The sequence below is a fragment of the Corvus moneduloides genome, chromosome 19 (assembly GCF_009650955.1).
Source record: "Corvus moneduloides isolate bCorMon1 chromosome 19, bCorMon1.pri, whole genome shotgun sequence".
Taxonomy (NCBI): Eukaryota; Metazoa; Chordata; class Aves; order Passeriformes; family Corvidae; genus Corvus; species Corvus moneduloides.
Window position 1 is genome coordinate 11,154,468 of NC_045494.1, and position 25,576 is coordinate 11,180,043.

A 25,576-nucleotide genomic window follows, 5' to 3' on the forward strand; every position below is an offset into this window, starting at 1 on the left:
GCCCACCTTGTCCCCAGCCCAGAGCCCTGAGTGCCACCTCCAGCCCTTCCTGGGACACCTCCAGGGATGGGCACTCCAAACCTCCCTGGGCAGCCCCTGCCAAGGCCTGAGCACCCTTTCCATGGGGAAATTCCTGCTGCTGTCCACCCTGAGCCTGCCCTGGCCCAGCCTGAGGCCGTTCCCTCTCCTCCTGTCCCTGTTCCCTGCCAGCAGAGCCCGACCCCCCCGGCTGCCCCCTCCTGTCAGGGACTTGTGCAGAGCCACAAGGTTCCCCCTGAGCCTCCTTTGCTCCAGGCTCAGCCCCTTTCCCAGCTCCCTCAGCCGCTCCTGGGGCTCCAGCCCCTTCCCAGCTCCGTTCCCTGCCCTGGACACGCTCCAGCCCCTCCATGTCCTTCTTGTCCTGAGTGTCCCAGAGCTGTCCCCAGCACTGGAGGTGCCCCAGCAGTGCCAGCACAGGGGATGGGCACTGCCCTGAGGCTGTGGCCACACCATGGCTGAAATAAGCCTTGGCCTTCTTGCCCACCCGATCATCTTGGCCACCACAGCATCCATGAGGAGACTACTGGACTGATGTGGCTTCAAAGCAGTCTGGCCTTGCTTCCATGCTCTGGCTCCGGTGTGGGCACAGCAGTGGCTGGAGCAGGCAAGGTGCCCTGAGAGGTGCAATGAGCGGGCTGGGCCGATTCCCTCTCCTGCTGCAGCCTTGGGGATGCCATTTTAAACCACACCCAAACCCCCTGGTTTTAGCTGCAAACCTCGTACCCAAATTCCAGTGCGCCACCTCAGCCCGTAGGTACCCCCAGGAACTGCCCTGAACCACGGCAAAAACACCCGCTGACCCTTCCCTGCAGAGCCCCAATGACTAAAAGCCAAATGACTCAGATAAAAGCCCCGGTTTTAGGTGCTAATTAAGATGAATCCCATCTATGTGGGATCTATATGACCAACGTGTGAGTTGTGAGCTTTGCAAGGGTTGGGATCACCTGGGAAAGGAGGATGAGTGGGATAGGGTCCCAGATGTGGGCTGCCCCCTGTTTTCCCTGCCAGGATTTTCTCCCCTCTCTGCAGAGCTCTGGAGGTTTGACATTTGAGGCACAGGACCTAGCTTGCAAGAAAAGCAGAGGGTTTCGAGGAGAGAAAAGCAACGGCCTGATCTGTTTATCTCGGAGTCAATCAATTCCTGCAGAACGAGGATGTGAACAGACACAGCTCAGGGAAGGGCTGAGCAGCTGGAAGCTGATGGACTCAGAGCTGCTTCTTGAGGGATATTATTTGTGCTTTCAGAACAGAACTACAAAGGCACAAATAAATCCACCTGCTCTGGGAAATTGTCCTTTATTCTGCTCCCCATCAGGCACTCGGGGTTGCTGGGACAGGTTTATCACAGAAACCTTGTCCCTGCTGGGCTCCAAACCTCCTCAGGGAGTGCCAAGGGAGGAAAAGGGATGCATCCACCAAGCCTTGTGGCAGAGCTGCTGGGACACAGTACTCCTGTGGGGAATGACCAGTCCTTGCTGCAGAGCTGCTGTGCCTGCACGGTGCCTGCACTGATGGGAGGCTGCTGGAGAAATTCCCAGCTCAGCCCGTCACACCTTCCTCACCAAATGCAGCCAGGACAAAGCTCCACACTCCTGGCTTTGTGCTGGGGCTGTCCTTCCCTTTGCCTGTGCCTTCCCTCCCAGGTGCTGAGCCAGCCCCCTGATGCAGGATGATCCCGCATCTCCCAGCCCCCTTTTCTGGGCTGAACAAGCTAAACTTCAGTCCCATCTTGTCCAGCAGGACAAGTCCTCCCCAGAAAATCCTCTTTGCACACAGTTCTGTGCCTGCTGCAGGATGAATGAACCTTCCTTGAATGGAGCAGAGGAAGAGAAACCTCTCAGTGGCTCCTGCACCTCCTGTGGGTGATTCCTTATCCAGAGAGGACTAAAGAACAGCCCAAGGGCACCGAGTTTTGTGCCTTCTCTCTGTTCCTAGTGGTGGTTCACATCCATCCTGAGGGCTGGAGGCTTCTGTCCCAGGGGATCTGAGAAATGAATTTGTCAGGAGCTGGGGATCCTGTAGCTGGAGGCCCTCGAGAGGTCTCCCTCTGGGTCAGTCACCCTGGGAGTTGGTGGGGGAGTCAGACATGGTTGAGATGAGTCTGCTCTGGACTTCTCCGGGATGTGGGATGTGGCCCCAGCAGGGCCCTGGCTCCCGAGGGCACCGAGGAGCAAAGTCACCAGAGCTGCCACACTGCCCCTGCTTGGTCTGTGCTGCCTGTCTTGGAAAGAAGGGCAGGAAAGGAGCAACCACGAGACACAGGAGGGGGCTGGGGGCTGCCAAACCCCTGCCAGGACCTGTCTCACTCTGCTTTGCTTTCAGAGGGCAGGATGGGTTGGGCTGGGAAGTGACCTTAAAGCCCATCCATTCCCACCCCTGCCATGGCAGGGACACCTCCCACTGTCCCAGGCTGCTCCAAGCCCCATTGTCCAGCCTGGCCTTGGGCACTGCCAGGGATCCAGGGGCAGCCCCAGCTGCTCTGGGCACCCTGTGCCAGGGCCTGCCCACCCTCACAGGGAAGGATTTATTCCCAACATCCAATCTAAACCTGCAATCCTTCATCTCAAAGCCATTCCCCCTTTTCCTGTCCCTCCATCCCTTGTCCAGAGGCGTGGATGGGAGGGCAGCAGCCTGGCCTGCCGTGAGCGCTGCTCCCCCAGCGAGAAATCCCATTTGCAGCGGGCAGGGATCAGAGCCCACACAGGGATTTAACATCTGAGGAGAGAGAAGCGGCGTGGGTGATGTGACGAAGCACCGTGGCTCTGTGGGCTCCTTTTTGGCACCTCTGGGTGCGCAGGTTCCTTTGGGCTCTGTGTGGCACTGGAGGGGGTCCCACATTTATCTTCTCCCCCCTGCCCTGCTCAGACTCATTTCCTTGCTGCCTTGTGCCTGTTCACAGCTGCAGCTGCTGGAGCCAACATCACCTGGAGCTGGAAGGAAACAAAACATCTCCCTGAGAGGCCACTGTGGCTACCAGGGACCACCACGGGCTCAGACTGGGGTCAGCTCAACAACCTCTGAGCACCCCTGACTTGTTGGGCTCAGTCTCTGGGCTGGGAGCTCTCAGGAGCCAAAGCTCTGGGCTTGTGTGGGGCACAGGACAAAGCTGGGCGTGCACCTGGCGCCCCATGGCCCTCGGGCAGGGCCCTGAGCTGCAGGAAGGTCAGGGAGCCCTGAGAAGGAAAGGATGAGGGGTCACCAAGCTCGGCAGCAAAGCTGCGTCCCCTCGCCAGAGCCACAGCGGTGTGGGGGTGTCAGCTGTGCCCCCAGCCCGGGCACAGGGAGCTGGTTCTGACGGGGACCCAACCCCTCCCCGAGCAGCTCCCGCTCCCCTCAGTCAGGGTGTCCCATTTTCACTCAGGTCACAGCAAACTGGGGCGAGATGAGGCTATTTCTGGCAGCCCGTGGGTGCACGGCGTGAGCTGCTCCACGGGATAAGGCCCTGCCCTGGAAGCTGAGGGACAGCAGGAACTTGGGGAGGTTCCTCCAGTCCCAAGAGTCTGGAGCACTTCATGCTCAGGCCTGAACGCTCCTGTGAGTTCCCTCACTCCTCTGGTAGCTCTGGCAGTGGTTTGCCTGTCCCCTTCTCCACAAAAGCATCGGGACCTGTGCTCTGTGTCCTGCACAGCCCTGACCCCACCACACCCTGCAGCAGTGACACCCAGGGGTGACACCCTGAGACAGAAAGCACTGCCTGCTCGCCCTTCTGAATCCAGCACTTTTCAGTCCATGCCTTCCACACACAGAGAGGAGCAGAACTCACCAAACTGCCTTTTCTGGCCCAAATCTACCTCACAAACTTTCATCCACAGCTCCCTCCAAGCACAGACACTTCACCAGGCACTTTCAAAGTCTTAATTCCCATTCTACCTCCTAATCCGAACCTCAGGTTGTTCTCATCACCTATATTTGAACCGCCTCTATTTTTAGTTTCCTGCTTTAAAATGAAGATGAGGACTTGCCTTTTATAGCCTGTGCACTCCTGCTATCTGAGCAGATCTGAAATTACCACCAGTTACTTATACCTCGGAATAAAACCTGGTGTAGCATTCGAAACAATAGAGGCAGTGTGATGACAGAAAAAGGAGAGACAAGAGTGGAGCACCTTAAGGAAATGTTGAAGGTCTGCGTTTCCAAAGAGCAACCCAGGAACTGTGAGCACAGATCTGGCCACACACAGAGCTCAGCCCTGCTCAGAAATGGGGTTTGAAGGACAGTTGTACTCAGCAGATCTGCAGCTCTTGGCTGCACAGACATTTTCCTATCGTGGCTGGAAGGTGATCCCCGAGCTCAGTGTGGGTCCTGCACTGATCCCAGGATTTGAACAAGCTCCCACCAGCAAAATCTGGGAGTCAGGGAGCAATTATCACCCTGCCAGGACACTCCTTTGGGGGCATATTGTACTTGCATTTCTTCTGGGTACAGAAACTAGGGATGGAAAGGGAAGGGGAAAGGGAAAGGGAAAGGGAAAGGGAAAGGAAATGGGAATGGGAATGGGAAAGGAAATGGGAATGGGAATGGGAATGGGAGGAAAGAGAAGAGAAGAGAAGAGAAGAGAAGAGAAGAGAAGAGAAGAGAAGAGAAGAGAAGAGAAGAGAAGAGAAGAGAAGAGAAGAGAAGAGAAGAGAAGAGAAGAGAAGAGAAGAGAAGAGAAGAGAAGAGAAGAGAAGAGAAGAGAAGAGGGTTCTAACATGTTTTCAGTCCATTCCTGGTTCAGAGGGGAACTGCAAACCGCCTTCTCTCCAGGGACAGGTGTGCAGCAGCACCATGGGCTGCTCTGCATTGCACACACAAGTTCATTTTCTGCAGCACATCCAGGCAGTGCCATTGAAATCCATCACAGCCTCCCAGCTACTGGCAGGAAATGGGCTCGGGCTCAGCTCTGTGGTTGAGGAGCTGGGCTGAGCTCCAGAGGCGGTGTGGCACCACAGGAGCCGCTGGCAGTCCCCCAGCTCTCTGCTCATTCACTCGCTGGCAGGACTCTCCAACAGGCAGAACTGCCATGAAAAATCTGTCCCCGGCCCAAGGCTCCCTGCTCCATGGATCCCCTTGCCATGGGCTGGAATGCTGCTCCCTGCCGGGCAGCCACTCACTGAGGAGAGGGAAAGAGCTGCTCCTTGTTTTCACCTGCCAGACAGGAAACCCCAGGTTCAATCCAACCCCCAGCCTGCCTCAGGTCCGGGCTCTGGCAGCTCTGCTGCGGGAAGGACTTCATTCAGTTCCTCCCTTCCTGTCCTCCCTGCTCCTTGGGAATCCTGCACTTTGCTTCATGGCGACCAGGAGCAAATGCTGCCCTGCACAGGCTCCCCTCACCTCTAAAACAGATCTGCTCCAACCTGGTTTCAGACCCTGAACTCAATCTCAGCTTGGCAGGGGGACATTGCTGAGCTCTGCCTCTCCCTGAGCACACAAAGAGCAACTCAACAGCTGGGAATAAATTCTGGATAAAGGCAGTTCTTTCATGAGTGTGCCAGAGAGAAACTGCTCCTTCTTGGAGCAAAAACCAGGGCTCTGCTTCCAAAGGCCTGGGCAAACTTCTCCTCCAGCATCTGCTGTGCCCATCCAGGATGGCAGAGCCTTGGCTCCTGTGGGCACTAAGCCTCCCACAGACCGAGGCTGCAGCAGCCCAGGGGTATCCTGACATTTAAGGACACCAGGAGGGCCACAGCCATGGTGGTGCTGCTGGTGACCCTGTGACATCAGGGGGATGAAACAGAATCATGGAACCCCAGAATGGTTTGGGTTGGAAGGGATCCCAAAGCCCATCCAGTGCCCCCCCATGCCATGGGCAGGGACACCTCCCACTGTCCCAGGCTGCTCCAAGCCCCAATGTCCAGCCTGGCCTTGGGCACTGCCAGGGATCCAGGGGCAGCCACAGCTGCTCTGGGCACCCTGTGCCAGGGCCTGCCCACCCTCACAGGGAACAATTCCTGCCCAATATCCCATCCAGCCCTGCCCTCTGGCAGTGGGAGCCATTCCCTGTGTCCTGTCCCTCCAGCCCTTGTCCCCAGTCCCTCTCCAGCTCTCCTGGAGCCCCTTTAGGCCCTGCAAGGGGCTCTGAGGTCTCCTTGGATCCTGGAACCCAAACCATTCCATGATTCCAGGAATCATGGTTCCCATCTTCAACCTGTGGCCTTCAGACACTGCCAAAACACAACCTGGTCATGGGCAGGGCCCCACATGCTGCCAAGAGGCGAAGGGGAATCTGTGCCAAAGAGTAAAACCAATCAGTAATTTCAAGTCTGGCTCTCCTGGACTGTCTGCAATCACTGCTGTGGTGTTTGCTGGGCACACCCCTGCAGTGCCCACAGTCTTGTCCTGACTATTGAAGGATGAACAGAAGCTCCTAAAACCAAATAACTCCCCCAGGAGCAAGCACCATCCATAGAAAGTCAATCTGGAAGGCAGACCTGAGCCCTGTGTCTCCAAAACCACTTCCCTGATGATGAGTTCATCCCAAGGAGTGCCTCCCAAGGAACCTTGGCAGATAAACTGCACATACCACACTGGCTTTGCTCTAGCAGTGGATTTTTGGGAGTGCTCAAGCTCCCCATGTGCCAAACTCTGACCGTGTTGTTCTGGAGAGGTCACAGATGCTTCGGAATCACAGATCTCTCTGCAAAGTCCCCTCTCTGCTGCCAGGAGTCTCCAGTTCTTTTCACAATATTTGAATTTCTTATTTACAACTGGCAAGCAGGATTAAGAGTGAATGCAGCCCTGCCAAAGGCACATCAATCCAGCTCCAGGGTGAGCCTTCATTTAGGTTAAACTCCCTGTTTGAGGGAGAGAACCAGCCTGAGATACTCAATGACACCACAGCAAGAAATCCAAAGGGCTTTTTATCCAACAGTTCTTGATCATAAATAGAGAAAAGCACGTTCTTCAAAGAGGAGCTTGTGGCAAGCAGCTGCAGCTCCAGTTTCACAGACAGCTGGGCTGTACCTGCCAGCTCTTCCCCAGCTTTTGGCTCAGCTTTCAAAGGGATCTGCCAAAACATCCCAGAGAGTTGACAGACTCTCTGAGAAAGGGCAGCCAATAATAGGCAGGGCTTCTTTCTTCTCCCCTCAGCCATTGTCATTTATTTTGTTATCCTGCTAACGCACAGCAGAAAGAAGAGGAATCCATTCTGGAGTTCCAGATGATTGAAACCCAACCATGGAACTCAGCAGAGGATGAGTTTGTAGGGCTGGGCAGCAGATGGAGAATCAGTGGAGTGATAACTTGTGGGATTTACCTCAGCATGGGAAGAGGAGGTCCTCAGCAGTGGCACTGGGGAAGGCGAGTCCCAGACTCTGTCACACACGGAGCCAGGGATGCCCTGTGACCTCCCAGCTGCCCAAACACTCGGCTAATCCTGGGTGTGCACACACAGAAAGGCCCTGGTGGCCTTTCCCTGCCCCAAACACAAGATTCTGGCTTTCACTGTCTCTCAGAGAGAAAGAAGAGACAACCCCAGCCCTGTCCTTGTCCCTCAGGAAGCCCCTTTGATCAGGCCAAGTTAAAAATGCCAAAACCAATGGATGGGTGAGCAGTGGGATCTCCAAGTGACCCTGTCCCATGGGAAAGGCTCCCTTCCTTGCAGCAGGCAGCAGTTTCCATGTCCCAGCTGGCTCTGGAGCAGCCTTGAGCTCCCTGCATGGGGATCTCCTGGATCTCCTGGCTCAGCAGGGACCCATGTGCTCCATGCCCAGCTCGTGGCCACTTCCCTGCTGTTCCAAGGAACAACAAGCTCGAGGGAGGCTCTCAGATCAGTTGCCAGTCCTTGTGCTCAGTGTGGGACATGCTGGCTTGGACAGCCACATCCCAAACACCCTCTGCAGGTTCCTGCCCAGTCTGGGGACAGAAGGACACCTTCACCTCTGTTATCTCATTGCTCATGGCAGGAGGTGACACCAGGCACCGAGAGCGTTTCACCGGTGTCCCCCCATCCCTTGCCCACAGCAGCTGCAGCCACTGGAATGTTTTCCACGCCCTCCCCCTCTCCTCCCACCCGGCCATTCCGAGGGCTATAAAAACCAGAGCTGTCCAGACTCTGCTGAGAAATGGACCGGCCATGTCTGAAGGCGATTAAATAATTCAGAGCAGCTGGAAATGTCCGATTGCGTCATGGAATCTTTCTGCAGAGCTCCTGGGCCCCTCTTCACATCCCAATGATCCTATTTCCGAGTCAATACAATTAAGTGCCAGGATATGCAAGGCTTGGAATTAATCTGGAATCAGGATGCGAGGGATCTTTAGCACACCCGCCGCAAGACACCGTCAAAATCACCCGAAATGATCCAGGATAAACAGAAAGTGATTCACTGGGATGCAGCGGGCTCGGGCTCCACAGCTCCCCGTTGATGGGAGGTCTAACAAGTGTTTAGCAAGCACACCCAACCCTCAGTTTTTGCAAATCTATTCACGGCGAGTTACAGGTGCAGGTATGAAAAAAATGATCCTCAAAGTTCTGCCTTTGCCTGTATTAACGAGTCTGCTGCAAGTGTGGATTACTAATGACGGCGGCAGGCAGTAAATCCCAGCTTGGAGCTGATTCACTGCGTGTTTTGTAGCTGCGCTGGGCTGAGGAAGTTGTGACAGATGTAATATAAGACCCCAAAATAACAAATTAAGGGTATGAACCAGCACTTTGGGAAGGAAACTGGAACACAGAGCTGCAAGCCAAGCAACGGGGAACCAGCCATGACAGCAGGGAACCAGGGCAGTGTTGGAGGGAGCAATCAGAACTCTCAAACTGCTAATGAGGAACAAATTAATAAAGCTCTTTCCTCCCATTCATCTCTGAATCACATTTATGTGCCAATGGAGCAGCAGCACTGCCGGCCCGAGTCGATGGCTGTGAAAGGGGCTCAGTTTGGGGTGTCCCAAAGCAGCAGGGGCGTGTCAGAGGGGGCAGTGGGTGTGCAGGAGGAGGAAGGGGTGCCAGCCCCAGTGTCCCATCCCGCTCTCCCATCTCAGTGGGAACGCACAGCCTGCAGCAGCTCAATGCTCTACACCAGCTGAGGTGTCTGCACCGAGATTAGTTTGCACACAGATCTGTCAGCGCTGAGACACAGAGCCTGTCAGAGCCACTCCTCAGCCTGCAGGAAAACCACGGAAGGATGTGCAGATGAGGGAACACGACGGATGGGGAGATCAAAACATCTCAGGGAGGAAACGACCTGCTCCTAGTGCTGACACAGGATGTCCCCAGCCCTGCCGTCAGTGACAAGCTGTTCTGAGAGTCCCACAAACACAGCCCCAGCCCTGAGGCACTGACTCCGGGCTCCTGTCCCCACACACAGGGAAGGCATCGTTCCCACAGGGAGCGGCAGAGCTGGGAAAGCTCTGGAGCTTCCAGAGGAGGAAGGGGTGAGGCAGTGGAGCTGGCACCCAGCTCAGCTGGAGACACAGAAGCAGCGCAGGAAGATTTGATTGCTAAGTGTGTTCTGGAGATGCCTTTGCCTTTCTGTGGCTGCTTCTGGAAGTTTTATGTCCAAGCCCAGAGGTTGAAGTGGCAGATGAGGCTGATGCTTTACCTGTGGCTTTGCCTGAGTGACCCTTTGGACACCATGCCCCATCTCCCAGTGCTGACCTGGGGGATCTGACTCTCCAGGAGGCTGCAGGGGGGAGGTTGGCCAAGGTGCCAGCTCAGAGATGAGGTGTTTCCCTCAGCTCCTCAGAGCCACTGCCAGACAGGCAAGGGGAGAAGCCACCAGACGCAGCTGCCCCCTCACTCCAGTCTCTCTCCCCCCCCACCCTCGTGTTTCCCACAAATTCCTGCAGCTTCCAAACCCTTAACCCACAAGGCAGCCACCTTCCACTGCTCTGGCTCCAGGAATATATGGTCTGTCTGCCCTCATGCCCAGGGAAAATAATTTCCTAAGGTAGATCAAGAACAATCTTCTTCTGAATAGACACAAAGCCAGGGAGGGGGATGTTCACCAGGAGATGTCAGGGGTGATCTGAGGACTGGTATCTAGCTGGGTGTGAGGTCCGGCTAAAGCACAAATACCCCGTTTCCACCCACCAGGCACAAATCCTGTGCCCCCAAAGCAGTGCCCTGAGCCATGTGCCCATGCACGAGATGCAAGAGGAGTGAGAGCAGAGGCCCAGCAGACAAATCCCACATTTGGCCTCAAATCTGCCGGATCTGCACAGAAAATGTGCCGTGGGGAGCTTTTGCTGCTCAGTCACCAGGCTGGCTCTGCCCAGCAGCTTTGCACACTGAGGGTGATGCCCGCACACAGGGCTGGGGCTGCACAGCCACAGCCACTGCCCTGCACACGTGGCTCATCCCTTCCTCTTTTCCCTGCCCACTGGCACTGCAGGACATCCTCAGAGCAAATTTTAGTGGGATACTCCAAGAAAAGAGCCTCCTGACTCAGAGCACACCTCCCAGGGAACCCAGGCACAGCCTTGAGCCAAGAGGGAGAGGTTCCATGTCTGGAAGTGCTGTTGGGCGGGCTCTGGGGACATTTGACTCTTGCTGAGTCTCCCACATGGCCCTGCCTCTGCGGTTCCTCCAGGATGTGCCTGAAGCTTGCAAGGAACTAAGATTATAGGAACAGTTCTGGTTTTCCCTACAGGATGACCCTGTAGCGTTTAGAAGAGTCTAAACCCCTCTGTTCCTCCTGCCTCACTGCCCCGATCCCTTGCACTCAGCTCAACTGGGAAATTCTGCTTTTTCCAGAAAATAACCTCACTATTTTTCACACTCTTGCAGAGTTACCAGGAAAAGAAAGAAGCTGTTGAGTGATGAACAGAGATGATCATCTGCTCTACAGAATTCCTGCTGCTGTCCCAGACTGCTGAAACTCGAGGGGCTCAGTTGCGTTGGGAAACTATTCTCAAGGTCTGAGACAGTAAAAAAAAAAAAAACAACCAACCAAAAAGCAAAATAAAAGTCGTGGTTTTACCTGAAAACTCAGCACTATGGTGAATGTGTTATGTGTTCCCTCCCTGGAGTGTTTTATCTGTGTGGGTGCAGCTGTAAATCCCCTCCAGCCTGGGTGAGTGCCAGAGCTCTGGGGAGCCCTGGCAGGACCGAGGGCACAGCCCAGGCCAGGGTGGGACACTGGGAGTGTCAGGATGCTCGGGATAGGCTGAAGAAGGTTTTATATTGGGTCAGTGCACAGAGAGGTGAGCTGGCTCCTGTCTCCCACGTGTGTCCCTGCAGCACCAAACCCTCCCAGCACCTCCCACAGCACTGGAGCTGCTCCTACACGGGAATGTGGGATCCACCCTCCTTCTCTGAGGGCTGACAGACCCCCTCTGGCTGGAGGGGGGCAGAGGTGCCCTGTGCCCACCCAGCGAACTCCTCAGAGGTGCGGGTGTCCCCCAGCTGCCTCTACATGGAATTAAAAGCCGCTCCCTCAGAATCAACCATCCAACTTCCTCCTACCTCATGAGAGATGAGATCAGCCCTGCCTTGTGCCTCACCACGGGGCCTTCCATGGCCTAAAGAGCTGGGATTCATCCCCGGATCATCCTGACAGGCTGACAGCAGAGTCTGTGCCCGTGGCTTCAGGAACACACGCTGTAATGCCTTTAGAGCCTTCAGATGCCAGGCAGTGATGCACTGCCCAGTGGAATGCCATGGAAGAGCCGTAAATCCCGATCCTGCAGGATGTCAGACATGTGGATACGCTGATTTGGTATCCATGGTACTTTGGCATGTCTCACATCTTTGTCTTCTGCCCGAAATAGATGAGCTCTTAAATATTACTCAGCACTTGGAGTTCTGCCACGGCACAGAAGACAGTTGAGAAAACACCAAAAATGTGTCTCCCAGTGCTGAGAAATATTGAGAGAAACTTCACTGGTTTTGGTCAGCCACGGGGCAGAACCCTCTCCACAAGGCAGGGTGAGGTTATCTGGCTGAGGTGGAGGTGGTAACACAAGGGCTGGAACTCAAATAGGACAGAACCTGCTCATCTAAACAGGAATAGGACAAAACAGGACAGAACCTGCTCATCTGCAGCCCTGGCTGAAGCTCTCATCCCTCCTTACAGGTACTGGGTGGTCACTTCAAGGTGGCCTCAGGAAATCTGTCACACAGTATTTCCTAAAATCCAACCTTTTCAGGCACAATCCTAATGATAAATCCCCTCAGTCCTTTGTGACACCCGAAGTCCCCGCTGTCACAGCACAGACAGACAATCAGATCAGGTCACAGACAAAGACAAAGCCACACGTGAGCACAAGCGGGTCCTGCAGCAGGTGTGAGAGGCTCATTGCTCTCACCACTCAGCAGTGGGGGAATCTGCCATCAAGAAACTGGAAATGAACATTAGAGCACTGCTCGAAACCCAGGTGAAAGGCAAATTCTAAGGCCAGTCCATTCTGATGTCTACAAACAGCCACAATACTGTTTCATTTCTTCAGAGAACAAGAGCCTTTTATTCACTTCGGAAAGCACCCCCTGCCTGGTGGCTGTGGTGGATAAACAGTCTGCACTCCCACTGCCCACTCTCCCACCTTCCCAGGGATGGGAAATGTGCTCTGGAAAAGGTGTGGAAACCCCCAGCCCACCTACAGGAGGGCAGAGCCCCCGAGCCTTTGCAGCTAAAGAAGGAAAGGAGGTTTTGTTCTCACCTGGGAAGGAACTGGGAAAAGCCTTTTGGACAGCAAACTGCTGGGAGGTGCCTCTGGTCTGAGGTGAGGATAATTCACCTGTCTGAGACAAAGGGCTGGATTTACAGCCCTGCTCAGGGTTCTCCACGGGCTTGGTGGAGGCTATCAGGACACCCCACTCCACAGACCATCGCTCCTGGGGTACGTTTGCTCCCTGACCCTAAATACACTCCTGACGTGGCAGGACATGACTGTAAAACTTTGGGATGGGGACACCTTGTGTGAAATGCCACCCACGGGTCCTTCCTTGAACCATTGCAGCTCCCAGCCCACCTGGGGTTCCCCTGCTTCCCTTGCCTCGGTGCAGAGCTGGACTGGAATTGCAGGGTACTGGATTACAGATCTGGGATTGCAGGGTACTGGATTACAAATCTGGGATTGCAGGGTATTGGATTACAAATCTGGGATTGCAGGGTACTGGATTATAAATCTGGGATTGCAGGGTATTGGATTACAAATCTGGGATTGCAGGGTACTGGATTACAAATCTGGGATTGCAGGGTATTGGATTACAAATCTGGGATTGCAGGGTACTGGATTATAAATCTGGGATTGCAGGGTACTGGATTATAAATCTGGAATTGCAGGGTACTGGATTACAGATCTGGGATTGCAGGGTACTGGATTACAAATCTGGGATTGCAGGGTATTGGATTACAGATCTGGGATTGCAGGGTACTGGATTACAAATCTGGGATTGCAGGGTATTGGATTACAAATCTGGGATTGCAGGGTACTGGATTACAAATCTGGGATTGCAGGGTACTGGATTATAAATCTGGGATTGCAGGGTACTGGATTATAAATCTGGGATTGCAGGGTATTGGATTACAGATCTGGGATTGCAGGGTACTGGATTACAGATCTGGGATTGCAGGGTACTGGATTACAGATCTGGGATTGCAGGGTATTGGATTACAGATCTGGGATTGCAGGGTACTGGATTACAGATCTGGGATTGCAGGGTATTGGATTACAAGTCCCACGGGTGCTGCCTCAGCCTCAGTAAACTTTATTTAAGCACACACAGACATACACAGACAATATACATATATTTGTTTCTTGTCTGACAGTTCTACAGGACCAACACTGCTTTGGATGACACTCGTGGAGAACTGGAAAAAGTGCAGGAAATGCAGGAAAAAAAAAAAGTCAAGGTCTTTTAATCATTTGTGAGTCATGGTCATCCACAGAAACAACACAGGAGCGTTCAACCAGGCGAGCACGAGGACACAGCTCCACATACAGTACATTGTCTATAGAGGAATCTCCATACATTGTGTCTAGAGGGGGTACAGCAGTCTCGGGGGACACAAAAGGGAACAGGAATGGCACATGCACCCCCAGTGTCACAGCCAGGGCACCGGTGGCACTCGGGCAGGGCGGGGGGACGGGAGGACACTCCGAACACGTCTCACCGTACACTAGAAAAACTCACCAAACAGGCAACAGCATCATCAGTGAACAGTGCCCGGGCTTCTGGTGTCACCAGGACACAGCTTTGGTGTCACCAGAGCCCCCTGGGTATTTGGGTACTTGTGTTAAAGAGCTACAGCTGTCTCTCCACAGATATTTGTATACAGTACATGTACACAGAGCATACACAGAGCAGCATATGGATATTTTTGTGTTTTCCTGTTTGTACATTATATCACAGATTATAGGAACACAGAAAATATAGGCTTTAGGACCTAAAAAGAAATAATTTTATAAAATGTTCATCATACCCCACCCCCATCAAAAATAAAGAAAGAAAGAAAGAAAAGAAAAGCCCAGAAGTGAAAGGAAAGAGCTCCAGACCCACAGTCTGGACGTGGTCACTGCCTGCCCTGGGCCAGCTGGACATTCCTGCCCTCCCCTTTGGGAGCACCCCCGCACCCAGGAAAACACAAAGCTGGAGGAACAGTCCCACCGCAAAGCCTGGATGGAGCCCGGCATCCCCCGTGCCCTGCCCCAGCTCCCTGCCAGGACCCCGCAGGTCCTGCCCCAGCCCAGCACTGACCCCCAGCAGCATCTCCTGGGCTGAGCCCAGTGCCAGCTCAGGGCACCCAGAGCCCAGCTGCCGGCCCAGAGCTTTGGATTTAAAACAATCTTTTCATTTAGCAAAAAATGGTTTCCACTGTACCCTTCGTGTGTCCTCTTCCTAACGTGACAAACCCGGAGGAGATGAAATTATGGAGATCTGGCCCTCCACTGCGATAAATATCCTTTCCATAGTGACCTGCCAGGGAAAAGGAAACAAAAACACCGTCAGTCAGTCTGTCTGTGTGGATATACATATATCTGTATATTTATATATTTATATATTTATATATTTATATATTTATATATTTTTATATTTTTATATTTATATATTTATATGTATATTTATATGTTTATATATTTACATAGATATGTATTTTGTATAGATATTTATTTATATATATCTATATATTTATATATCTATATATTTATATAGATATATATTTATATATTTATATAGAGATATAGAGATATAGAGATATGTTTATACAGATATATATTAATATATTTTATATATTTTTATATATTTATATATCTATATATTTATAGGTCTATATATTTATATATTTATATATTTATATAGATATATATTTATATAGAGATATATTTATATTTTTATATATTTATATAGATATATATTCATATATTTTATATATGAATATATATTTATATAGTTATATATTTCTATAGAGATATATTTATATATTTATATGGAGATATATTTATGTAGAGATATATTAATATATTTTTTAATACATTGATATATTTTTCTATCTATATATTTTTATATCTATACACTTATACATTTATACATGTGCCATACAGCCCTGCTGTCACCCTCATACACGTTGCATAATTAATGGCACCCCGAGGGTGGCACAGAAAACACCACCTATGGCAACACCGAAGCCTTAATTCTTGATTGGCAAAGATCTGTGGAGAAGAACAACTGCACGTTTTGGAAATTGCCAAGGAACAAACAGGATCTGCGAGGGGAAGCACCCAAGTGCCAAATGAAGCAGCCCAATCTTCAGGAAATTGGCTCATCCCTGGCTCAGATCCACGTTTGCTCTCCCAAGGGCCTGGTCTCCCTCAGACCTTCCAGATTGAGGAGATAAAGGAAATCAGAAGAGATTCCAGCCAGACCCCTGAGAGCATCCTGGTGGCACAGGTTTTGTCCCAAAAGGTGCCAGTGTCACCCCTGTCCACGCTGGGCCCACGGCCCCATGAACAGCAGCACAGCAAACTTGGATTCGAGCTTTGGTTTGCTCTGCTCCATGCATGGCATCCCTGCATAGTTCCTCAAGTGCAAATATCTCCTCAAAAGACTTCCTCGGAGCTTTCTCAGTCCCTGACAAGAGAGTAGGTTCAAGAGACACCCAGCTTTTTAATATTTTAATACATTAATAAAGAAAAAAACCCTCCTGCCTCCCTGTTACCATGCAAAGCTCTGAAATGAGGACACAGATAATTTTTCAGATACTCTTTATCATCTCCTCCCTTTTTCATGTTGTTAATTTTTCTGCTCCTATTATTTCAGGAAGAGGCAGAGATAAGATAGGTGCAGGGGGAGGGAAGGGAGGCGGCCTCGGGGGCCACGAATGCAGCTCAGAAATTCCACTTCTGCCCCATTTCCTGCATGAGCTGTGGTGGCTCATGGTCCTGGGCTGGAGCAGAGCCGGGTCAGGCAGCTGTGGGCAGCACCAGGAGGGCATCCAGGATCCAGGTGGGAACAGCCTGTCCTGCCTGGCTCACACTGGCACCACAGCCCTTCTCCGCTTTTCCAAGACTGACCCCAAAAGCTGTTTGTTCTCACCCAATTTCAGGCTCTCTGGCAGCACCCTGTGAAATAAGAGAGACTCGGGAGGTCTCCCTCTTTCCTTTCCAGCCGGTCACTGTCCCCCAGTGCCCAGCAGTGGGGTCTGGTTTATAATAACCTGAGGGGAAGCACCCACCTACCCCCCAAGGTCCCCAAATGTCATGGAATCGCTGAATGGTTGGGATGAGAGGGACCTTAAAGCCCATCCAGTGCCACCTCATGCCATGGCAGGGACACCTCCCCCTATCCCAGGCTGCTCCCAGCCCCAATGTCCAGCCTGGCCTTGGGCACTGCCAGGGATCCAGGGGCAGCCCCAGCTGCTCTGGGCACCCTGTGCCAGGGCCTGGCACCCTCACAAGGAACAATTCCTGCCCAATCTCCCACCCAGCCCTGCCCTCTGCCAGTGTGAGGCCATTCCCTGTGTCCTGTCCCTCCCTCCAGCCCTTGGAAATCCTCTCTCCCCATCTTTCCTGCAGCTCCTTCAGGCCCTGCAAGGCCACACTGAGGTCACCCCAGAGCTTCTCCTCTCCAGGTGAACACCCCCAGCTCTCGCAGCCTTTCCTCCCAGCAGAGCTGCTCCATCCCTCTGCTCATCCTGGAGCCTCCTCTGGGCTCTCTCCAGCAGCTCCAGGTCCCTCCTGTGCTGGGCCCTGGGGCTGGGGCAGCTCTGCAGGTGGGGGCTCAGCTCTGCCCCTCTTGTTGTGCCCCAGTGGGTCTGAGCAGGCTCCAGCCCCGTGTCCAGCAGGTGCCAGGCCAGGAGAGGCTGGCACGGGCTCTGCCATGCCAGGGATGGTGCTGGAGAGCCTCGGAGGAGCTCCCAGGGCAGGCGGGAGACGCTGACACTTGTGACAAATGTTTATTCCCATCTAATAGAAAACCCTCCCCACTCCCTTCCCACACGGGGTTTTTTCTGGTCAAGGTCAGCCAAGCGCTCCCTGGAAATGTCACCAAACACACACAAAGTGTTTCCACAGCTCTGGGAGTGGTGGCAGCTCCCAATTTTCTTCTCACAGCTGTGGCAATGAGAGGCGGTGGCAAAAACCTCCAACTGCTGAGGCGTCCCCCAGAAATCCCCTGAGGAGAGCGTCCAGAATAAAGAAAGATTTTCTACTTCCATGGGGAACATCACAGGCTTTCTCTTTTCTTCCCGCCTCCCTCTTGCAAACTCTGGCTTCTGGATTCTGGGTGCCTGGAATTATTTGTGCTCCTTGAGATGTTTGTGCTGGTCCTGAGGAGCCTCCAGAGATGCCCCGTGGCTGAAATGCCCAACTGGATTTCCTTTCCTCTATCACTCTTCTAAACTATGCTGCATCATTGCTTTCCAATGAGCTGATTTTTGTTCCCAGCCCAGGAATTTCTGTACACTCAGGCCCAGCCACTCTGGCCACTGCCACTCGAGCAGTGCCATAAATTCCCTGCTTTAAACCAGGATAAAAGAACCCCACGAACATCGCTGCTACCTCCAGCTGAAATCAGCTGCCCTTTACAGGTCCCTTCGGAGAATCTGCTTAAGACAGAGATCAAGGAGGGGAAGTTTATAAAAAAAGCAAACATTTACTGGCAGATTGAGGATTGTTCATCAGCCATTTGCTCTCTGAACCTTGCTCTGCCCCTGCTTATGGAACATTGTAGTGCAATTAAAGCATCCCTGTGAGAACGAGCCATTAGCATTTGAACAGGAGCTACATTTTCCCAGGAGAAACTCGAATTTGTAGACTTCAAGTAGCATGGCTTTTCCCTTTCCACGGATGTATTACAGGATGCTACGTTTGCTTTTTGGGGTTTTTTTATATTCCTGCTCACTTGTGAGCATTTCTCTCAGCTTTGCAAAATTCTGGGATATGGTTTTTCCTTTCAGAAGTGCCTTGGGGGATGCTGGGGCACCAAATCCAGGTGTTGTTATTGAACTCATTTGCCATAATCCCATCCTGAGCTGGGTGTTTCCCACTGGAAGTGAAGGATCCCTTGGAGCAATCCCAAATGCAGGTGCCCAGCAGAGCAGTGGGAGCACAGACTGGGCCATGCCAGATCAGGAAATTCCCCATTTCCATCTCCACTGGGGCTCTTTTTCTCCTTTCTGCCTCCAGCTGTGCTCTCCCCGAGGTGCTGGGAGTCCTTCCGGAGCTGCTGGAGTGGGATCAGTGATGCCAGAGGGGGTTCAGCCACGAGCTGATGGAGCTGCCTGTGCCATGGGCTGGGAAGGAGCTCCTGGAACTCATCCCAGATGCTCACCCTGACCAGGCTAAACCTCCAATGTTGCCCTCTCCCCTACGGAGAGAGAGCTAAAAAATGCAGAATTCCTTGAAAAACTGGTGTGAATTGAGTGATTTTCCTTTCAGATTTCAGGAATTTTTCACTGAATCACAACATAGTTTGGGAAGGGACATTAAAGCCCATCCAGTGCCAGCCCTGCCATGGGCAGGGACACCTCCCACTGTCCCAGGCTGCTCCCAGCCCCAGTGTCCAGCCTGGCCTTGGGCACTGCCAGGGATCCAGGGGCAGCCACAGCTGCTCTGGGCACCCTGTGCCAGGGCCTGCCCACCCTCCCAGGGAACAATTCCTGCCCAATATCCCACCCATCCCTGCCCTCTGCCAGTGGGAAGCCATTCCCTGTGTCCTGTCCCTCCCTCCAGCCCTTGGAAATCCTCTCTCCCCATCTTTCCTGCAGCTCCTTCAGGCCCTGCAAGGCCACACTGAGGTCACCCCAGAGCTTCTCCTCTCCAGGTGAACACCCCCAGCTCTCGCAGCCTTTCCTCCCAGCAGAGCTGCTCCATCCCTCTGCTCATCCTGGAGCCTCCTCTGGGCTCTCTCCAGCAGCTCCAGCTCCTCCCTGTGCTGGGCCCTGGGGCTGGGGCAGCTCTGCAGGTGGGGTCTCACCTGAGCACAGGGGCACAATCCCCCCTGCCCTCCCTGCTGCCCACCCTGGGGCACAGGGAATTTCTGGGTCCCAGTTCTCACCCACCAACACCCCAAATCCTTCTCCCAGGGCTGCTCTCTCAGCTCATCCCCAGCACTGTCCCCTCCTGCCACTCCCAGCCGGGCAGTGCAGCAGCCCTGGCCCCCCCTCGTCTCCTCGTTTGCCCAGGGGTCCCTGCCTGCACATTTTGGGGGTCTGGGAATGAAACCCCCGGCCCAGAACTGCTCCTGCCAGGGTCCCACAACACCAACAGCTCCCAAAGCAAAGCAGCCACCCCTGCCTGACCCCTGGCACACACGTCACTCACTCCCGGTCCACGCTGATTTTGTATCTCTGTTTCTCCTGGGCAGGATCAGATTTAAAGTGCTTCTTCAGAGCACTGTGTTTGACCTTCTGGAAGAGGCTTTTCCTGCTCTTTTGCTCCCTGTTCTGGCTCAGGCTCGGCTCCATGTGCTCCAGTGCCTCTGAGCCCCTGCACTCAGCACTCGCTCCCAGGCTCTGGGGCTGGGGCAGAGCTGCGGCACCCCAGCAAAGGCAGATTGGCACTTCCACAGCTCCAAATTGCCAGCAGAGACTGAAACAAGGCAGAATTTCACTTCTTTCCCCCCTCTCCTCTGGCTGCACGGCCAAGCAGAGAGCAGGGAGCTCTGCCTGCCACACAATAGAGGCAAATTCTCCAGGGCACGGAGCTCCGAGGGAACATTTCGTTACAATGGCATCCTACAGAACGCACATATGGAACAGCCCCGGCCACAAACTGCAATTACAACCCCGGCTCTGCTTTAACAGAATTATTAGAGCTGAACTAAAATGCTGTTATCCACCTCTTGGAAATGTTATTACTGAGCACAGATTACATCACCCCGAGAAGGGCAGACAGGGACCGGCGTGGACAGACTTTTGCAAGAGGCACAGAGCTCTGACCTCAGCCTCGACACAAATTGCCCTGGGGAAAAGAGCCCTGCACCCAGAGAGGAGCCCTCACATCCAGCTCCTCAGCACAGACATTACTGTCACACAGAGCTCTGCAGGAAAAGAAAAAACCCTTTCATCTTTGGAGGGTGGATGGAGGATCCACAGCCTCCCTGCTCCTGCTCATTTCTGCTGGAGTGATTCTTTTGGGGCTGCTTCCCACATAACAGAGCTGGAGTGATCCTTTTGGAGCTGTTTTACACGGAAAACCAAGGGAGGAAGATGTTTGCAGAGTGCTCTGCACCACCCCTGTCCTGCCACCCTTATTGGGGGGTCTTGGAATGCAAGGTAGGCTCAGCTCCAGAGCCAAAACATGAACTCCTGCCCCCAGAGGTGCCCAAGGCAGCCAGAGACACCCCACCCATCCCAGTTTGGGGGAAACCTCAGGAATTTGGGGGTGTCAGACATGGTGGAAATGTTTGCAGCCAGGTCAGGCACCTGGGGGGGCTTCTCTTGGGGTGCAGTTTAACAGAGATTACAGTGATGAGGGACATCCCAGGGATGCCACTGAGACCTCAGACATCCCCATTTTCCTTCTCCAAACAACCCAAAAAGCAGGAGCCAGCTGGCACCTCTCACACGTGTCAGAAACAGCTCAGTGAGGGCTCCACCAGTGAGTTTTGCCTGTTTAACACCATCCTTCTGGCACTGCTGCCTGTCCAGGACACAAAAATGTGCACAAAAAAGCAACTGGAAGGAGTTCAGTGGCACTTGGGGTGAGCTGTCGGCGTTGCACAGGCAGACATGAACGGGATGTATTCCAAATCAGTGCAGGGAAAATCAGATTTTTCCATGTCCTACAGATATTCTGTAGCTTAAATCACACTGGGTGGGCTAAGGAGAGCCAAGTTCCCTGTCCCAGGAATCACAGAATCACAGGAATACTAAGGCTGGAAAAGACCTCTGAGATCACCAAGCCCAACCACTTAAACCATGGCCTCAAGTGCCACATCTGTGTTTTTGAACCCCTGGGGCAGCCTGTCCTGGGGCTTTACAACCCTTTCCACGGAGAAATTGTCCCTGTTGTCCAATCTTAACCTCCCCTGGCACAGCTTGATGCCTTTTCCCCTTGTCCTGTTGCTCTGGGGGAGCGGAGCCCCCCTGGCTGCAGCCTCCCCTCCAGGGGTTGTGGAGAGCAGTAAATGTGACAATCCACCCAGAATTTCACCCTCTTTCTGAAGAAGTTCTTCCTTTCTGTCCCTTTCCCTCCTGCCAGGCCTTTGTAACATCCTGCCCTGCCTCATCTGGGGTTTGGGATGTTCCTGCGGGAGCACAGGGGCAGAGCTCTGTCCCCAAGGACACTGAAAACATGGGAACAACTCAGGCCAGGGTCACTCCCGAGCCAAGAGGGAATTGCGGCTCAAAACAGAACAGGGGGACCGTTCCAGCTGGAAAATGGAGAGATCTTTGCTTTGCCTTTTGAGTCATTCCAGTGTGGCTTCTGCATTATCAGCCTTGAGGGGGCATTTGTGTCACTTCTTTCACCCTTCCCTGCAACCAGACCCGGTAAAAGCTCCCCGTTCACAACCCCATCCTGCAACTTTCAAGTCAAATCATCGGCCAGGAGCTGAGCTCTGTGGAAAATGACGCATCCTGGAAGACTTCCCAAGACAAGAACGGGAAACAGCTCCCTGGCACAGGGTTTGGAGCAGTCCAAACGGGCAGCCCTGCCAAAAACCTGCCCACTTACAGCACAGCAGAGCCAGACCCAGAGCACTGAGCTCGGACTCCTGGATCTGCCTGGCACTGGAAAAGCTGGAGAAGATGAAGCTCAAAGCTGTGCTGGCTCCAGTGACCCAGGGAACATCTCCTTCATTGATTGTTTACTCTGTTAACTACAGCAGCTGTCCTTGACTTTGAACCCCCCTGCGAGCTGGAACAGGCTGGAAGAGGCTTCGGGAAACAGCACTCTGAGGTTCTGTTAACTTTAAAAAATGACTCTGTGAAAGCAAAACCCAGGAGTGCAGCGCTCGAGGGTCTCGGCAGCAACGTGGAATGACAGAAATGCCGTGATGAGCTCATGCTCTGCTCAGATAAAAGCACTTTCAAAAGGAGGGGATTAAATGGATGAGAAAATAAAACACAGCCCCTCTCCAGCTCTCCACAAGCAGCACAAAACCCATGAAGGACTGGAACAGCCCCGCTCCCATGGGCTGCTCCTCCTCCCCAGGGACACACACATGGCTTGGAGCTCTGATGCTCCTCGAGGAGCAAACTTTAAAGCCCCTAAAGCCCCTAAAGCCGCCCCTTTGCTCTGCAGCACAGCAGAGGAAGGGGCCCTGTGGATGTTGCCCTTTACAGAATCCCAGAATGGTTTGGGTTGAAAGGGACCTTAAAGCCCATCCAGTGCCACCCCTGCCATGGCAGGGACACCTCCCACTGTCCCAGGCTGCTCCAAGCCCCAGTGTCCAGCCTGGCCTTGGACACTGCCAGGGATCCAGGGGCAGCCACAGCTGCTCTGGGCACCCTGTGCCAGGGCCTGCCCACCCTCACAGGGAGGAATATTTTCCTTACATCTGCTCCAATCCTGCTCTCTGTCAGACCCTCTAGAGCTGCCAGAGTCACCCAAAAGCTCCCAGGGATGCACAGGCTGGGATTGTTGGGGTGTCTGTGCAGGGCCAGGAGTTGGACTGGATGATCTTTGTGGGTCCCTTCCAGCTCAGGAAATTCCGTGGTTCTGTAGGGATCTTTTACAGCCTTGATTTGTTTGTGCTTTCACTGCATTTTATGTACGGCCTTCTGGGAACAGCAGGAATTCCGTCCATGGAAAAGGCACCGAGGGAAGTGCCCGGTGCTTCCCCAGCACTCTGGGATTGGATTTAGCGAGGGGAAGCAGCAGGAAGGAGTCACTGCTCTGGGACAGCTGGAATTCCATCAGGAACCTGCCCCCTGCAGAAAGCCACTGTGCAAAGGAGATGGGGATGTTGGTGGAAAATTCAACTGAAAAGGAGAAGCCTCCAGAGGAGAAGGAGATGCCAGGATCAAACCTGTGAGTCTGGTGTTGGCAATTTGTGCAACTGCAGCCCTTAATTTCTGAGTAATAACATCTCCTGAGATAACTCAGGGAAGCTGCTTTATCCCGGCATCCTTAACTGCCTTTAAAGCAGCGCTTGTAATTCAAGATGAAGATATTAATTTCAGAAGTGTTGAAAATTTCTACATTCACATTCATCTTCCTGAAGAAAGAAGCTCCAAAACCTCAGCTACATTCCTCAAACGCACCTGGCTCATGAAATGACGCCTCAACAAACCGAATAGGGATACGTGGTCCATGTGCACAGTAACTGCAGCCTGCACGTTGTGGGATGACTTTCAGGGGAAAAAGGATGATGATGATGACTGAATTTTCCTTCTGGATAAGTGAGGAAAAGGGGATGGAGCTGCTGCTGCCTCAGTTCACTCTGAAAGCACAGGAGCTCAGGAAATCTCTGGAAAAGCAGGGATAAAAGGAGAGGAAATAACTGTGTGTGAGTGTCTCAGGCACCTTCTGAAGGGACTGATCCCCCCAGGAGGAGCAGGAAGGGCAGAGGATGGAGAAACACAGGTTTGCCAATAAAAAATGAGAGTCGGTTGTTAATACTTGCACTTCTTTTTCTGGTTAAGATGGGGGGAAACTTTCCTTTGAAAAGTACAGCAGAATATAACTTATTGAGGAGATGGAAACAAGAACTGGTGAGGGAGACAAAGTGACTGGACACATTCCCAGCCAGAGGGGCCACCTGGACACATCCCCAGCCCAGGGTTTCCCAGAGCAGCCGGGTGTGGAAAGCTCCTCAGCTCAGCAGGGAGAAGTGAGGGTTTGGCAGAGCTGCAGCTGCACCAACACCCAGAGATTCCTGCCATGAGCCCCCCAAAGGGGCTTCCAGGAAGTGTGGACAGGGATTTTTCGCAGGGGCACTGACAGGACAAGGGGAATGGCCTTAAGCTGAAGGAGGACAGGATTAGAGTGGATATATGGGCAGAATTCCTGCCTGTGAGGGTGGGCAGGCCCTGGCACAGGGTGCCCAGAGCAGCTGTGGCTGCCCCTGCATCCCTGGAGTGTCCAACACTCAAGTAACACCCACTTTTATTGGGGTCAGGGATAGGACAGAGAGCATTCCCAGAGCCCGCTGAAGGAATCTGGTGGCCCAACCTCTGCTGTTAATGAGACACTCAACAGCAGCAGTTGCCTGCGTCCTGCTTTGAGATGAATCCCGGGAGTGGCTCCAGCAGGGGCTGCTCCAAGCCCCATCCCCTCCCCGTGCTGTGTCCCCGAACACTTTGTACCCCTGGAACTGAGCAGCTGCTCAGGGGCTGAGGAGCAGCAGAGCCAGTCAGGCTGTGCTGCTTCTGCTGGAGCTTTGCTGATCTCATTTAGAGAGGGCCTAATATTCCCCTCCTAATTAATTTGTTCTGTTCGCCTGCGACCGAGCTGTTTTTTGTTCTTTGGGAGCTCCTCAAAAATTAGCTGCAATACCTGATGGAATTTAATTATATAGGCTAAGGAAAGTGATTAAGGGCAAAAAGAGAGCTGATCACACCTCAGAGGCTTCAAGGGTATCAGCAGAAGGGAGGCAGAACCTGCTTTTCTCAGGTGGAGGGAGAATATGGAGGAGTGATTGTCCCAGCAGGGATTTGAGGTTGGAGATGAACATTCCCTGATATCAGAACGCCTTTGTAAGGGTCAGCTGTGAATGACTAAAGCTGTCCAGATCTGCCTCAGATACCATGCCAGGGAAATCAGGTCTGCACATCAGCCCTGGCCCTGTGCAGCAGCTCTGGATTTGGATGCTCTTCAATCCCCTTGGGAGCTGAGTGCTCCATAATGGAGACCAGGCTGCAAGGGGAGCATCCCCCACGAGAACTCGAGGGGAATTGCTCCCTATCCCTGCTGGGATTAGCTTGATCCAGAGTCTGGGACCACACATCCCAGCTCTCAGTGGGAGAGCTGAGCTACCCAAGCTGCTAGACGTGAGGGAAGGCAAGAAGCTGGGATTCTTCCAGGGCATGGTTTAACTCCTGGAAGAGTGGTACAAAAGCAGTTCTGCCATCCAGCCCAGAGCCTCCTGTAAACTGAGCCAGCAGAGTGTCCTGGGGTCCCAGGGACACCGAGCTGTCCCTGAGCCTGCAGAGTGTCCTGGGGTCCCAGGGACACCGAGCTGTCCCTGAGCCTGCAGAGTGTCCTGGGGTCCTGGGGGACACCGAGCTGTCCC

General features: G+C 53.2%; 1 protein-coding gene and 1 long non-coding RNA gene across 3 annotated transcripts in view; one reads left to right on the forward strand and one right to left on the reverse strand.

Moving 5' to 3' along the window:
* The window catches only part of LOC116453569, a 30,706-nt gene extending 19,745 nt beyond the window's left edge, over nt 1-10,961 (forward strand). Inside the window, exon 2 of the long non-coding RNA XR_004243851.1 lies at nt 10,745-10,961. This is a non-coding gene — a long non-coding RNA (uncharacterized LOC116453569). The remainder of the gene's footprint in view (nt 1-10,744) is intronic.
* The window catches only part of SHISA6 (shisa family member 6), a 184,390-nt gene that overhangs the window by 130,614 nt on the left and 28,200 nt on the right, over nt 1-25,576 (reverse strand). For both annotated transcript variants that reach the window (XM_032129157.1, XM_032129155.1), the window contains exon 3: nt 14,780-14,875. In XM_032129157.1, coding sequence (XP_031985048.1) covers nt 14,780-14,875 — 96 coding nt within the window. The remainder of the gene's footprint in view (nt 1-14,779; nt 14,876-25,576) is intronic.